Source organism: Condylura cristata, unplaced genomic scaffold (genome assembly GCF_000260355.1).
Source record: "Condylura cristata isolate star-nosed mole 26May11 unplaced genomic scaffold, ConCri1.0 scaffold00027, whole genome shotgun sequence".
In the NCBI taxonomy this organism is placed as follows: Eukaryota; Metazoa; Chordata; class Mammalia; order Eulipotyphla; family Talpidae; genus Condylura; species Condylura cristata.
This window is the reverse complement of record NW_004567128.1, coordinates 23,247,713-23,263,887: the sequence shown is the minus strand read 5'-3', so window position 1 is coordinate 23,263,887 and position 16,175 is coordinate 23,247,713. Positions and strand designations below refer to the sequence as shown.

Here is a 16,175-nt window from a genome sequence, read left to right as displayed (position 1 = left end):
TTATTACATTCTTTTTTCCTCTATGTTACTCAGATTGCATAATCTCAATCTGTTTTCAAGTTGACTGATTCCTCTGCCAGCTCAAATCTACTTTTGAGGCCCTCTAGTGAATTTTTCAGCTTAATAATTACCTTTTAATTCCAAAATATACATTTAAATAGTTTATATTTCTTTATTGATATTCTCTATTTGTTGTGACATTGTTGTCACACATTTTTTTAATCCCTTAAATATGCTTTCCTTTAGATCTATCAATGTATTGATAATAGCTCCTTTTTAAATCTTTTCTGCTAGCCTAACATCTGGGCCCCCTCAAAGGTAGTTTCTATTTTCTGTCCCCACCCCCCACCCCTGTTTTTTTTGCATGTTTCCTAATTTTTTGGAGAGAGTGCAGCTCTAGATGCTGACATCCCTCCCCCACCCACCACTTGTTCTTGTTTGCTTGTTTATTTGTTTAGTGTTTTGCTTGACTGATTTGATGCAATCTCAGGTATGTCTCAAATGGGAGCAAACTTGGGCATGTGGACAACCTTTTTGATCATCAGGAATGAATGTAATATTAGCTTGGCTTTCTTTGAGTCTTTCTGTGTCTGTGATTTCACATTCAGATGATTTACCTCTGATATCACACTGGAGTAATAGCACAGCATGGAGCTATGGGAAATGGAATCTGCCAATGTTCACCAGCTCTGAAATTCACCCCTAAATAGCTCTTCCGCTTCTAGGAGCTGACCCATTAGAACAGTTCCTCTGCTTTTTTGAGGCAGAGTTACAGGGGTACAAATGCCTATCTTGAATGCCAGAGCCTTCCATTTTCTTACCAAATTTCTTTGCGTTTTACTGAACAGATGCTTCTCTGTTGTAAGCCCTTTGACCCATCTCCACAGACTTTGATGATTTATTTGACCAGCTAAATATTTGTCTGTCCATGCGAAATTTAACCTCAGCTAACATAGCCATCCTAAAACCATGTCTACTCATTATATTTTAAGTGATTCTGCACAAACTAGTTTTACAAAAATATCTTGTGTCTTGAATTAAAAGTATTAAATTAAAATTTGTTGAAAGGCTTTATGAATGTATTACTGACATTTATTGTAATTGAGCGTTAATTGAGACTTTGTATTTCAGTTCTTAGCAGTAATACAGAGAAATAGCTGACCTATAAAGTTCATCTTCAGAGTTGAATAGTTGGAGACTCACAGCAGTACAGTAAGTTGAGTGTTAAGAGCATAGGTGTTGAGAACAGACAGCCTGGCTTCAAATTTTGGCTCTGAAATGTATTAGTTCTGTGGGTGGTTTACTAAACTTTGTCTGCTTACACTTTTCATATATAAAAGGAGTATCTGCTGCTTTAGGGTTCTTGTGGGGGTTAAATGAGTCCACATATCTAAAATAGAACCTGACTCATAGTAAGTACTCACTTAACGTTAGCTGATGGCTATTATTGTTGTTAAACATGTCTAACGCAAACCACCGTCTCTTCTGTGTTTTAAATTATTGAGACCCGTAATATTATTGTCTATAGCCAGTGATCTTAGTGCTATTATTTATCTAACTAGCTATAATGTGATCTTTAGTTCCCTCTAGTGGAAAAAATTAGATATGTTCTTTTCCTAAACCTGCCTCTTTTGGAATTGTTATCATTTAATTCCCGAATAATTTTTAAAAAGACAGAATCCCTGTGGTGATGGCACATGGGTAAATTAGTGATGGAAAGTCCATGGGGATTACAGCTGAGATGGAAAAAGACACAAAATGAAGTAAAAATAAACTATTATAATAAAAAATATTTGTGTAATAAAATAAAAAAGACAGAATCTACAAATACAAAGATTTAAAATTTATACAAAACTTTATGTATTAAGAATTCATTCAAAGCAAGGCTTTTTTAGCCATAAAACTTACAGTATTTGATAACATAGTAAATAAATTATACAGTGACATACAAACATTTGGCATATAGTACTTTTGTTTAAATCCAGTGCATCCAGTAGTGGGAAGTTCCTTGAAATTTTCCATTTTAATTCATGGCAATATAATATACAAAATTACATTAACACCCAGTTATTTGCAAGAAGATGGCATTTTTGGTCATTCAATAAGAATACTTGTTTGTGCAGCTATCCTATCTGTAATAAATTGCCTCAAAATTTGGACATATTCAGACTTGTTTTCCAGTAGTATAAGGAATAGAAGAAAGATTGCTAGATTGTGTTGTCAACTAGCTGTGTAACTTCAGGTATGTCACTTGCCAGCCTAAGACCTCCTTTTCCAGGAATTTATGACTCTCTTCTGTCCCTCCTATGTCCAGCAGTCTCTGGTTCATTGATAGATATACTTGGATGTGAGACAAAAGATGTACTAGGCATTGGTTGAATAAGTTCTATGCTGCCTTACGGCAGGAATGCAAATCACTAACAGTATTACAGTTTGGTAAATGCTGAGATGCTGAGGTATATATAGGGGGTACTCTTAGATCACAGCAGGATATGCCTTCCTCAGCTGGGAGGATTAAGTAGAACGTTGAGTTAAAGTGTGTGTGGTATTTTGATAAATGAGTTGGGATTTAACAACAAAGAAGGAAGCACATGAAGTATCAAACAGAGGGAATAACATTTTTAAGAGAATAGAGTATGGCAAAGGAGAATGTTGCCAAAATTGCAGGTAGTTCAGGTTGGGGTTCCAATAGGATGATAGAAGAATCTGGAAAGGAATGTAGTGAAGCAATATCACATGATTTCAAAAGAAGATGTGGCTGAAAATCTGCTGAGTAAAGTTTAGAACTATATAACAGGCCCTCCCTGGTGGCACAACAGGTTAAAGTGCCTCACTGCAAGCTAGCTGCAGCTGCTTCATTGCAAGTTCAATCCCCTGCCCCAGAGGTGAGCCACATGGTGCAGCAGACCTCTCCTGTCTTGCCTGTTGCTCCCCTCAGCAGTGTACTTGGTCGATCTGCCTGGTCTGCTCCCCACTCTGTCTCTGGTGAACTCTCACTGCCCCTATACCTCTGGCCTGTACCCTAGTTCTGTATGCATAACTAAATAAATCTTTAAAAAAATAAAACTATGTAACAGTGTCTTTCAGTAATTCACATCACCAGCCTCTTATATTCAGACTTGGTTTGATTGACTTTTGCTGAAGTTAAGAAAGAATACCAACAATAGTCCAGGGTAGAGGGAACAAAACTTACTGTGTACGTGCTTTGTGGTCGTGCACATTTTCAAGACTGTGTTAATCATCAGGGCTAGCTACAACCCAGTATAAGAACTATTATTCTACTCTCTCCATTTTAGAGATGAGGAAACTGATGTTCTAAAGTTATACGGCTACTAAATGATAGAAATTTGATGAGATTTTGGACAAGATTTAAGATAGGCCTTCTGACTAAAAATCTGTTGTTCTATTATACTTGCCTTTCCAAGGAAGAGTGTTGGCATTTGAAAGGATATATGTCAAATCTGTGGAAATAGAGTGGCCAACAACTCCATTTGGCTATAACTAGGGTCTTAGGACACAGAAATTTCAGTGGTACAACTAAAAAGCCCAGGCAAATCAGGATGAGTTGGTATCTTATCTAGAAAATACCTTTATAGTAAATAAATCAATATCTAGAAATACCTAAGTAAGGTATTGATTATATTTGTTTCCCATAATATTGATACATGGATTAGGTCCTTTGTTACCTCCAAAGTGACAAATGATTTCTAAGTGAAGAGGTGTCAAATAATGCCCTGCCTGAATTCCTTCTACTTGTTCTCACCAGCTCTGAAAATCCTGCCTTGCTGAGATCACACTCTTCTATCGGTGAATCAGACACTAGAAGCCTCTCTTTCTATTTCAATTTTTAAGGAAACTTTTGTCTTACCCCATGTCAAGTTTGATGAAATGGCAAAAGAGCTATTGAGGAAAAAGCCAAGAAAAAGATTGGTCGATTATAAATGTGTGCCCTTTAAAGAATGAGGAAGTATATTCTGGCATTCAACCTACAATAGGGAATACTCTTAGCTTAATAAATATATATAAAAAATGTTGATTTTATGTGTATAAACATTATACTGTAGGAACTAAACAACATATATTGTTATCAACTGAGAAACAAAAAATTTTCCCCATGGAAACATTCTATATTTTTTCAAAAAAGAAGAAAACCCTATGTAATGGTTTTCACATACAATGAAGTGATAGACTCAGGGCAGAGGTTACAATGATGTGGGGGCATATACTTATGTTTTTTTGTCCAAGTATTGTTTATCGTCAAATTGTACCCACCCACTGTTGAATGTACAGGAGGCACTACTCCTGTGGCTTTGCACTCTCATCAGGGCCTTCAGGAGACCAATATGTGTTTATCTGTCATGATCTTGATCCTTGGACATTCAGTTCTAAATCAGTCTCTTGGGCTTTGTACTTCCCTTAAATTTTACTGCAAAATACTTCAGGGCAGAGTATCACTTTAACAGACTTATAAAATGGTTTCTAGCCCCCAAATAATTTAAAAATTGCACCTAGAGTGTTGCCAGATTTTCAGATGAAGTATGCTACCTCCTAGTTTTATAAAAATGAGTAAATTAAGACAATTTATTCTAAGGTTAAAGCAGTATACTATTTACTTAAAATGTAATTGAAAAAAAAAAGAGAAATATTCAGAACTCCATGTTTCCCACAGTCCAGAGTTTCACTGTTCATAAAAAGTATCTTCTCTTTGCTACTTTCAGCCACAATCAGTGTTTCCACTTTGGAACAAAAAGATATTCTACTACTCTTAGTAACTTCTTAACCAGTTCTTTCTTTATGTTTTTAAAGATTTATTTATTTATGCATATAGAACTGGAGTACAGGCCAGAGGTGCAGGAGTGGTGAAAGGATTCACCAGAGACAGAGGAAAGAGCAGGACAGGCAGATCTACATACGAAGTATACTGCTGAGGGGAGTGAGACAGGAGAGGTCTGCTGTGCCATGTGATCACCTCCCAGGGTGAGGATCAAGGATTGAACTTGCACTGACATGGCTGCAGCTGACCTGCAGTGCTGCAATTTAACCCGCTGTGCCACCAGAGAGGGCCTGTTCTTACTATTTTTATGAGATTTGTTGACAAATATCCTACTGCTAGATGAGGAAGCCCGTATTATTACCCAAAAAACTTTAATAAATATTTCACTATGCCATAAAAATCTTAAGCTCAGTCATTCTTTTATTCATATATTAAAACAGACCACAATTTGCCTTCTGCAGATACTTTTGATGTTGCTGATTCCATTTCATGGGGTGGTCCCATCCTCAAATAAAGAGGTGTGAGGCTCGTAGGTAGTAAGGACTCCTGTCCTGACATATATCTTTGTTTTACTCAGCTCCCAGTAAGATAGAGATAATATATTTAGAAAAGTGTAAAATACAGGTATGTGAATACTTTGATGTATTAGTTGTTTTCCTGTCTTATTGCAATAATTTCTTTCCTTTTTAAAAGGTTGAATAAAAATTATTTGCAAGTTGTATTGCAGATAAAATTAATTGCAAAAGTATATATGCAATAAAATCAGCCCAGAAAATTCCTTCCTCTCCCTAACATATTTACTTTTTAAAATGATAATATTGAAAAGTAATTGAGGTATAAAATGTTACTTCTCTAATTTTCTTTTATAAAAATAGGAGTACCATTTTGAACTATGTTTCTGGTTTTACAAGCAACATACCCTCACCTTTCTCCCTTTCTATGAAGGGAGACTTACAGTTCCCAAAATGAAAAGCAGTAGAATTATACCTTCTAAAGATGTTTAAAGCACTGCATTTCTATATGTTTAAAACACTACATTTCTAATTTTATTGTGTCTAAAATATGATCTTAATAATAGTCATACATATATTTAAGAAAAACACTAGTACTAGTACTTTACTTGGTTTGGATTTCAGTCACCCTGACTGTTCCTTTTAGCCATATCTGTATTTAATGTATTCCCTTATCAGAACTGAATATTTTTTGGGAAATCTATTACCAAAATCCCACTGAGTTGCAAAGGTTTGATGCAATTAAACATTAAACTGAAACATCTGTCAATTTAAGAAAAAAATCTTAGATCATTTAGTCTCAATTAATGCTTCCTTTGTTTATTTACCTGACATGAGATTTCGGGCCAGGAGATTCTTTAAAATGGACAAAATTCAAAGAAATTAGAAACTACTTAGATTTTTCTGTGTATGTAAAAGTTAAAGTGTATAATGTGGTAGTCAGGTATTAAACGATCAACGAAGTAATACGTTTGCAGTTAACTCATATTGGTATGTGGGCTAGTTGATTTATAGGAAGATAGCCTCGTTAAAGTTAACCTGACCTATATCACTCCCAAAGGCAGAGGGGCTCTTTATTCTTCAAGTTCATTGTTAGATGAAGATGGTTCTCAGCAACAGAATTTGACTTTGCTACTATAGTCCTTCCAAGTTTTTAGATCCCTTTGTTAAACTATCACGTGGTCATTTTAAATGGACACCAAAAAAATGTTGAGTCAATATGACTTACTTATGTTGTTATTAATATTGATTCATATATTAATACTTATTGTAATCATTTCTATAACTAGGCTAGAATATTCTTTATCTACATTTGGATGCTGGGTCATCTTTTACTAATCTTGTTAATTGAGTTTCTGACACAACTGGAAATTGTTTGGAAACCAATGAATGTATATTTTATATATATATATAGGGAGTGGGTAGTGAGCAGCATAAGTTGCCATTGACCCTGCAATTCCCCTTCTAGGTATCTACCCAAAGAACACAAAAACCACTAATTCCAAAGGAAACTGGTTTTCCTATATTTATAGAAACACTGTTTACAGTCAAGATACAGAAATAACCTAAATGTCTCAAAACAGATGAGTAGATCAAGAAGATGTAGTAAATATATGCAGTGGAATACTAGTCAGCAACCAAAACACATAAACTCATGCCATTTGCAGCAACACAGATGAAGCAGGAAAGGACTATGCTAAGTGAAATAAGCCAGAGGGAGAAAAATAAATACAGGATGGTATCACTTTTAGGTAGAATATAAAAAAAAACAACAACAAAGGGTCAGACAAGCTTTAAAACAAACCCTTGAAAGTTGACCATAGATCTGAAGCGTTGATGTTAATATTTGTCAGGAAAAGTTCAGTGTCTAGATTCTGTGTATCACTGATGATAGTGTAGCTGAATTAAGTTGGTTCTTTACTACTCTGATAGTTTGTTAACCAAGTGATCGTCACCACATTAGTACTGTAGTGTGATTGGATCTTAGGGACACATAAAATCTACAAAGCCTCAGGACCATTATATTGTCATGTAAAGAGCACTGGACTTCAGTGAACAGTCCTGCTTACTCTGAATACTAATATGTAATTTCAGTAACATCTCTCTGGATCTGGGTCCTCAGTTTCTTCTCTGTAAAGGGAATAGAAATATTTATTTCTCATGGAATTGTAATTATTAAATGTGGACTTAATTGGAGATACAATTAAAATCTCAAATTGAGAAATTGAAGATACCAGTGGGGAAGGGGAGAGAATAAAATGTGGATAGAGAACAGTGGACTATGGTGGAGGACTGTGATTGCTTTAGTGCTGGATGTGGAGTGATAACACCTGACGGGGGAGATCCTGTACCTCTAAATCATAAACAATGCTGAAAACTAACGTTGCCTCGATTAAATAAATAAAATTATCCATGAAATCTTCGGCTTTAAATAAAATCTTTTTTAAATATTTATTTATTTATGCATACAGAACTGGAGTGCAAGCCAGAGGTGTGGGGGTGTTGTTAGTGGTGAGAAGATTCACCAGAGACAAAGCAGGGAGCAGAACAGGCAGATTAATGAAGTACACTGCTGAGGGGAGTGGTGGGCGGGTGGGTCAGGAGAGGTCTGCCCTGCTATGGGATCACCTCTGGGGCAGGGATCGAAATCTCACTGAAATGTCTGCTGCTAGCTTGCAGTGCTGCACCTTAACGCATTGCACCACCAGGGAGGGCGAAAATCTTAAATATTACATAGTAAATGCCCAGATGTTGCACTAAATAATCTAAGATCATTCAATAAATTTCAACTTGTACAAAGTGAGTGTTCACTATCCTTTGCATGTTTGATAGATTTAAAGTATAATTTAAAACTACAAAGAAATTAAGGGTTTAGATGAACAAATGGAAAGGCATTCCAGATTTAGTTATGAGGTAATGGATTTAGGTTATTTAAAGAAACTGTATTATTTCCTTCTGGGAAGGATTTTTTTAAAACCTGTTTGTGTTTAGATACTTTTTAGAATAACTTTACAAATATCTGTAAGAAATTTAGAATACACAATCAGGAGAGGCTAAGAATTAAAGCAAGTCAATCTATCTAGATCTACAGCATTCCAGTTTGGTAGCCACTATTTACATGTGGCTATTGAAATATGGATGGTCCAAATTGAGATATGCTGTAAAATATAAAACAAACAGTAGGTCTCACAGATTAGTACAGAAGAAGAAAGTAACTTACTTTGTGAATAACTTTTTTTTTTTTTAAGATTTTATTTATTTATTCATACATAACTGGGGTACAGGCCAGAGGTACAGGGGCAGTGAGAGGATTCACCAGAGACAGAGTGGGGAGCAGAAAGGCTGACTGATTAAGTACACTGCTGAGGGGAGCAGCGTGTGGCTCAGGAGAGGTCTGGCACGCCATGTGGTCACCTCCGGGGCAGGCGGGGATTGAACTCATGAGGAAGTGGCTTTAGCTTCTTAGTGTTGTGCTTTAACCCGCTGCGCCACCAGGGAGGGCCGTGAATAACTTTTAATGTGATTAAATGGCTAAATAATACTTTTGATATGTTATATTACATAAAATACATTATTAAAATAAATTTCACCTATCTTTTAATGTGTCTGTTGGAACATTTTGAATTATATATCTTACTTGCATTATATTTCTATTGAATGGTGCTAATCTATATCCTTACTCAATTTTTCTCGGGAAGTTAACTCTTAAATTTAGATCTGTTAGGTTCAGAGACGAAGGTTGAGATTGCTCTTCCAACACCTAAAACATCAAAAGTCATCTCTTAACTCGGTCATATTTGTGAAATCCCAAATTATTTTTGACTATAGTCAAACTAGCTTGTTGCAGAATTGTGGCATTCTGAAAGTAGCATTTGACTTTTAAAACATACTATGAAAATTTCTCCTATCACAGGAACAACTACTCATAAAGTGAATAATAAATACTTTCCCAATAAATTCTCCTTAATACAGATCACATGAAACAGATTCCCTAACTCCCCCTCAATTGAGGGACAGACTGATGCTGAAAGACATAGTTGCTTTATTGTTCCTGGACAGCTGTTATTTCTTAGGAAACTAGTAGTCATTGTCATGGTTAAGTCATGTTATGTCATGATCATGGCATACAGCAGGTTGATTTAAGCATGTTTTATACACTTTTGATCAGAAAGTTAAATACTTCTTTCCATATTGCTAGTCCTCCTTTTAAAAGGAAATGAAATGATAAAATCTAGGCACTTAGTTAACTATATAAGAGCTCTAAACATAAAATGGGCTTCCAAATATTTTTAAATTTCCCTAAGAGATTACAAAATGCAAACATATAAGAAAGAGTGGAAAGTTAACTGATACTGTAGACAAAAAGGTACTTCAAAATTTTGACAGTGACTTTCCTGGTGGTACAGGGGTTAAAGTCTCAGCACTATCAAGCTATTGCCAGCTACTGTGGCATGAGTTTAATCCCCTGCCAGAAAGGTTACCCATATGACACAGCAGGCCTCTCCTATCTCACCTGTACCCCAGTTCTTGTGTGCATAAATAAATAAATCTTTGTTTTAAAGCAGTGTATTTCAGTAAACCCATTTGTTCTGCTCCCTACTCTGTCTCTGGTGAATCCTCTAAGCCCCCCATCCCGCAGCTCTGGCATACACCCCAGTCAGTCTTTGTATGCATAAATAAATAATAAAAATAAATCTTTAAAAAAAAAAAACCTTGACAGTAACTAAGCCAGGACACTCACATGAATGTTCTGTGCTAGTATGCAGGCAGTCAGATAATCACAACTTCAAATCATATTATCACCTACTTTTGAATCCTTCCTACTCTGCTTCATGAGTTGACTTGTAGGAAAATACTATTTTTATATTGCTATGTCAGCAAGGAATTAATGGCACTCGGTACACATATCTTTAATTCACATTTGCATCTAAAGCAAACATTTTGATTTTAATATTCTCAAAATACAGTTTGGATGCATATATATATGAGACATTTGTGAAGTTTTTTGACTGATTTTGGGTTTACTATTTAATATACTCATTTAATCAATACTGAAATTATGGAAAATGGTACAATAACTATCCTATTTACATAGCCATCTTTAATGACCATGCCCTTTTATTCTATGTATTTATATTGTTTGCTTTGTGCAATTTAATGAGTATTTTGATTTTTCTTCCTGAAATGTCATGTCTCAATTTTTGAAGGCAGGATCATCAGCAATTCTGCCTTCATTTTGAGGGTAGGTAGGTGAAAGAGAGAGGCCAGGAGCACGTCAAGCTTTTTACCAAGCTTTTTACCACCTATGGGTCAAATGGAGGGGTCTTTGGAGCATCCATTTCTACTTAGCCTATTTGTATTAAAAATGTAGCATGGTGAATGTGAATATAGTTACATGAAGGGGATAAAATATAAATAGACTCAAAACAGGGCAAAAAAAAACAAAAGTTATCTTTGTGGGAAACACTACATCTCTGTTTACTTTTTGACTCCAAGGTCAGAGCAGAGAGGAAATCGGGTTTTTTATCAGAATAGAAAGAAATGGGGAGAAAGAAATTTTGGCAAAAACAAAAGGTATGCAAATGGTAACATCTGATAAAATGATAAGCTAGAGACACATACAAATGAATAATAAAAACCCTAAACTTTTCATTCTTGAAGTGAGAGAAAAAAAAATGTGCAGGTGTCCAATTTATGTTTTCTGCCTGTAGCCAGCGCCCTCAAAAGCTTTCCTCATAGCTACAACTTCTCAGCATAAAATTCAACCTGATTCACACCACTCCTCTCGTCTCCTGCAGGACCATTCTATCTAGTTCTGGAGGTGGAGACCATCTTTCTTGCACGTCTGCTCTCTTCCTTTACTATGAACAGTGAGTGGCCTCAGCCCTTTCTGCCCAGCACTGGTGCAGTCCACACAGTCCTTCATCTGTTTCCTCTTTTGAATCTTACCATCACCTTCTGAAGTCACTTAGTAAGCCCTACATCACCTGTTGCCTTCCTGACTTCATTTGCTGTAAGGAAGGCACTTGTAGAGGTTAGCAGTTGGCCAGCACGTGACAGTGACAGAGGCAGGACTGGCACCAAGTTGTCTGACTCCAGCATCTGTGAGCTTTTCATCACTGCTACTTAAAAACACAGTGTCCCCATTAAAACAACAGCAAAAGCAGACAAACAAATCAAACCTTCTCTGACCTTGTTATTCTCTTCCTACTGCCAGATTCTTCTAATCTGATCATGTCTAAAGCTGGGCTGGCATCGTGAAAGGACGGCTACTGGAACTGTACATGCCAGTGCTGAAAACCTACCCCATAATGATAGCTGTGTAGTCCTGCACATCTTCCTAAGCCTCATTCTCCTTGCCTATATAATACCTACCTCACAGTTTGTGGGACAGTAAACGATACTGTTTTAGTAAACCCAGTGAGAGACATGATACATTTTTTTATTACATAATTATCTCCTGCATGTTGACTTTGAACCTCCACAGAACTAGTCTTACCCAGAATATATTGGTCTTTGCTAAATGAATCTTACAGACTTTTCTCAGCCTCCTCTGACTTCTCATGCTTTAATTCCTCCTAATTCTTTGATTTTCTTAGCATTGCATTGTTGATTCTTCCCTTTTCTGGTGGCTTCTCCTTTGTCTAATTTACTGACTTGTTTTCCTTATTCTACCCTTGTGTAAGTCTGCTATGATTCCATCTGCAGCCATTGTTCTTGTTGACAAGACTAAGTTGATATAATCAATCACATAGGACATAATGTGATCTCTTTTGCCTTGTGCAGTATAGCCCTATTTACCCTTTCTTCTTCTTTACCTGTCTCCCTTCTACTTTCAAGAATTAAAATATCACATTGGATTTTATTCATCTGCAAAACAGTTAAAACCCCAACGCTATTACCATGGGAAAGCATTAATTATCTTCTTCCATCTAGATGAAGCAACTGATCCCCACACCCAAAGTGTTCTTTTTAAAAAAATCATATTGAAGCACCAAGGATAGCCTCTCTCCCTTTAGGTGCACCCACCACCAAAGCACCCATAGTCCCCACCATGGTCCACTGTGCTTCCTCCACTCCCTGTTCTCACCTTTCCTGTCCCTCTTGTGGATTCCTCAGTTCTACAGTCTACTCTCAACAGTTGGTTTTAAGATTTGTTTGCCTGTTTTTTGTTTCTCTATATTCCACCTACAAAGGACTCCAGTTGATATTTATCTTTCTCCTTCTGGTTTATTTTGCTTAGCATAATCCCTTCCAGCTCCATCCATGCTGCCATAAATGGCATGAGTTTATCATTTTTGATCACTGAGTAGTATTCCAGTGCGTGTGTGTGCGTGTGTGTGTGTGTGTGTGTGCCATAGCTTTTTGATCCATTCATCTGTTTTCCCAGACAATTTCATGTGGTGATGATGATGTCCAAGGTTTAATTTTCCATACAGTATTATGACTTACATAGTGGTCTTAGTTGTATTATGGAACTTGTTCTTCAGAATAACACTGTAGGTTGTGTCCTGAATTATGCAACACATTTTACAGAAGATGTAAAATGTTTTCTGGACCCTCCCTGGTGGCACAGTGGGTTAAAGCAAAGCACTATGGAACTACCACAGCTGCTGCAGCATGAGTTTGATCCCCGTAGAGGGAGTGAGCCACATGGCAAAGCAGATCTCTCCTGACCCACCCTGCACTATTCAGCAATGTATTTCAGTCAGTCTGCCTGTTCTTCTCCCCAATCTGTCTCTGATGAATCCTCTCACTCCTTCCCCCCACACCTCTGGCAAGGGCAGTGAGAGGATTCACCATAGACAGAGTGGGGAGTAAAACAGCAAGATTGACAGAGTACACTGCTAAAGGGAGCAGTGGGGAAGACAGGAGAGGTCTGCTGCACTATGTGGATCCCTGTGTACCATGTGGGTCACCTCTGGGGAGGGTATTGAACTGAAGTGGCCACGGCCAGCTTCGCAGTGCTGCACTTTAACCTGCTGTGCCACCAGGGAGGGCCAATAAATAAATCTTTTTTTTTTTAATTAAAAAATAAAAAATTTTCTGACTTTCATGTTGGAAGTAGTGCCTGTTCTGTTAAAACAACACTATTTTTTGCCCCCTGTTTCATATAAATTCTCTTGTATGTGCCTGCAAATGCAAGATTTTAGGTTAAAGAACAGAAAAGATTTTCTTATCCACTGTAGGGAAAACTAAAAAAAAGATAAAATTCAAGAGAATTGAGTTACTTTTTAATAAAAAAACTCAAGAAAGAGTTCTAAATTTTGAAACTTGACTCTAAGAGTACAGGGAAAGTATATGTGAAGATGATGTCTTATTTATAGTTCATATTAATAAGAGTTTACTCTAATGTATATAGATTTAAGCTGGTAAAAAAATGATAAGTTTTACTGTCAAAGATTTTAAAGGGTAAAATGTTAGGCTTGGTTCAAATGGGGGATTTCATCTCTTTAGTTAGAGAAGCTGTCATGTTACCATAGACCACATCCATTCATTCATCATTCACTCTGATTGCCTTTTGTTCCTACCTAACAAAGCATATTATATGTTTGTTTTGCAGATCTAAAGCGGGAAGCCAGTATCTGTCATATGCTGAAACATCCCCACATTGTAGAGTTATTGGAGACATATAGCTCAGATGGAATGCTTTACATGGTTTTTGAATTGTGAGTGTACATTTTCTTTTTTTATAAGTTAAAGTTTTAAGCAATGTTGGTTTGAGATAATGGTAACACTTAAAATTTAACAGTAGTTGTGAACTCATCTGCTTAGAAGACTTAGAGTAACAAGAATAAAGGGATTACTTCATCTTAAAGTTCATAATGACCGAAGAAACAAAAGTTGACACATTCAGTTACCCTCACATTTTTAGCATGCTTCTGAAAAAAAGCTAAAAAAATAGAGTTCAAAGCAGTAGGTTACCCCAAAATATAAAAATTCTTACCACAGGATTTTTAGTAAAAAGTATTGGGATGAGGTTGGAAGCCTCCATGTAGCAAGCCTCTCTGACAACTTAAAAACAAGGAATGATTTACCTTGATGATTTACCTTTCTGATATAGTCACCACAATAGCATATGAAAGAAGTCCTACAGATAATAGTGAATCTTTATTTTAATTAATCACTTGATGTCAATAAGATGGAGAAATCTAAGCTACAGTTAATACAACTAGGTAGTTTCATAGGTGACTAAATGATTGTGTCCAAATAGATTTATAAAGCTTTAAAAAATACCTCTTATTCTGTCCAAAATTTAACCAGTGGCCTTGTTGAGGATATCCCACAAGGTGGAAGTCAAGGTGTTAACCAAAGCTGAGTCAAGGTGTTAACCAAAGCTGAAGTCATTTTTAAGGCTCCACTAGGAATGATCTACTTCCAAACTCATTGATACAGTTATTAGCTGGAGGCTGTTGGATGAGAGTCTTAATTCCATGTGAGCTGTTGGCTGAGGCCTCCCTAGTTTCCTTGTCTCTTGGGCCTCTCCATGGAGCAGTTCATAACATGACACCTGGCTTCAACAGAGCAAACAAGAGAGTAAGAGAGAATATGGACAGTGCAAGTCACAGTCTTATAACCTAATCTCAGAAGTCATACATCACCAATTCTGCCACATTCTAATTAGAAATAATTTATTCGATATAGCTCACACATGAGTACAGGGGGTCACACAGGGACACAAATATCAGGAGATGCTGATCACTGGAAGCTTTGTCAGAAATTTCCCCCTAGGGAGGGAGAGCTAATATATTGAATTCTAGATAAAAATTGTAAATTATTTTTTAAGCTTATATTAAAGGAGTTAAAACAATGAACATAAAACCTATGACCTTTTAATATAGGTTCCTTCATTCAAATATGTAAGTGAAGATTGCTGAGAATTTAATTGTGAAAAAGAGGTCAACATTTTAGCCAGATGTTTGCAACAGCTTAGAAAGCCCTGAATGGAAGCTTTGGCTACTTTAATTAGAAATATATAGTAGGGCCCTCCCTGGTGGCACAATGGGTTAACACACAGCACTATGAAGCTATCGAAGCCACTGCAGCACAGGTTCAATCCCCAGCCAGGGAGATGGCCCACATGGCTCAGCAGACCTCCCCTGTCCAGCCCGCTGCTTCTCTCAGCAGTGCACTTTGTCAGTCTGCCTATTCTGCTCCTCACTCTGTCTCTATGGAATCCTCTCACTTCCCCTCACCTCTGGGCTGTACCTCAGTTCTGTATGTATAAAAAAATAAATCTTTTTTTTAAAAAGAAAGAAATACATAGTATTCAGGGCCCTCCTTGGTGGTGCAATGGGTTAAAGCAAAGCTAGCCACAGCCACTTCAGCTCAAGTTTGATTCCCAGTCAGGGAGGTGACCCACATGGTAAAGCAGACCTCTCCTGTCTCGTCCTTTGCTCCCCTCAGCAGTGTACTTTGTCAATCTGCCTGTTCTGCTCCCCACTCTGTCTCTGGTGAGTCCTCTCATTCACTGCCTCTGCACCTCTGGCCTGTATCCCAGTTCTATATGCATAAATAAATAAATCTTTAAAAAAAAGAAAAGAAATACACAGTATTCAGAACAATACTTCCCTTGTATTATATATTGCTTGTTCTCTACCTGCTGTGTTCATATTAAGCAGAACATTAACGTGCTTCTGGAAGGGGATAAAAGAGTGGGAAAGAGCCTGGAAATTCTGTCATGGAATCACAACTTGTTATAAATATTTTAAGAATTATGTACCTCCTCACAATTTTTATTGATATGTAAAAGCTTGTATTGTGAGGATATTTCCTTTGATGCTCTGTATATTCCTTTAGGTATAATTTCTTCAATACTGTACAACTATAACTTTATGCCATTCAATTTGTGGAAAATGTCTGCCATATGACCTAAATGATAAAGCTAG

At 36.7% G+C, this 16,175-nt stretch overlaps 1 protein-coding gene across 16 annotated transcripts in view; it reads left to right on the top strand.

Annotated features, from left to right (window-relative positions):
* Positions 1-16,175, top strand: part of CASK (calcium/calmodulin-dependent serine protein kinase (MAGUK family)) — a 350,351-nt gene that overhangs the window by 120,195 nt on the left and 213,981 nt on the right. For all 16 annotated transcript variants that reach the window (XM_012730315.1, XM_004689959.2, XM_004689958.2 and 13 more), the window contains exon 3: positions 13,850-13,955. In XM_012730315.1, the coding sequence (XP_012585769.1) occupies positions 13,850-13,955 (106 nt within the window). The remainder of the gene's footprint in view (positions 1-13,849; positions 13,956-16,175) is intronic.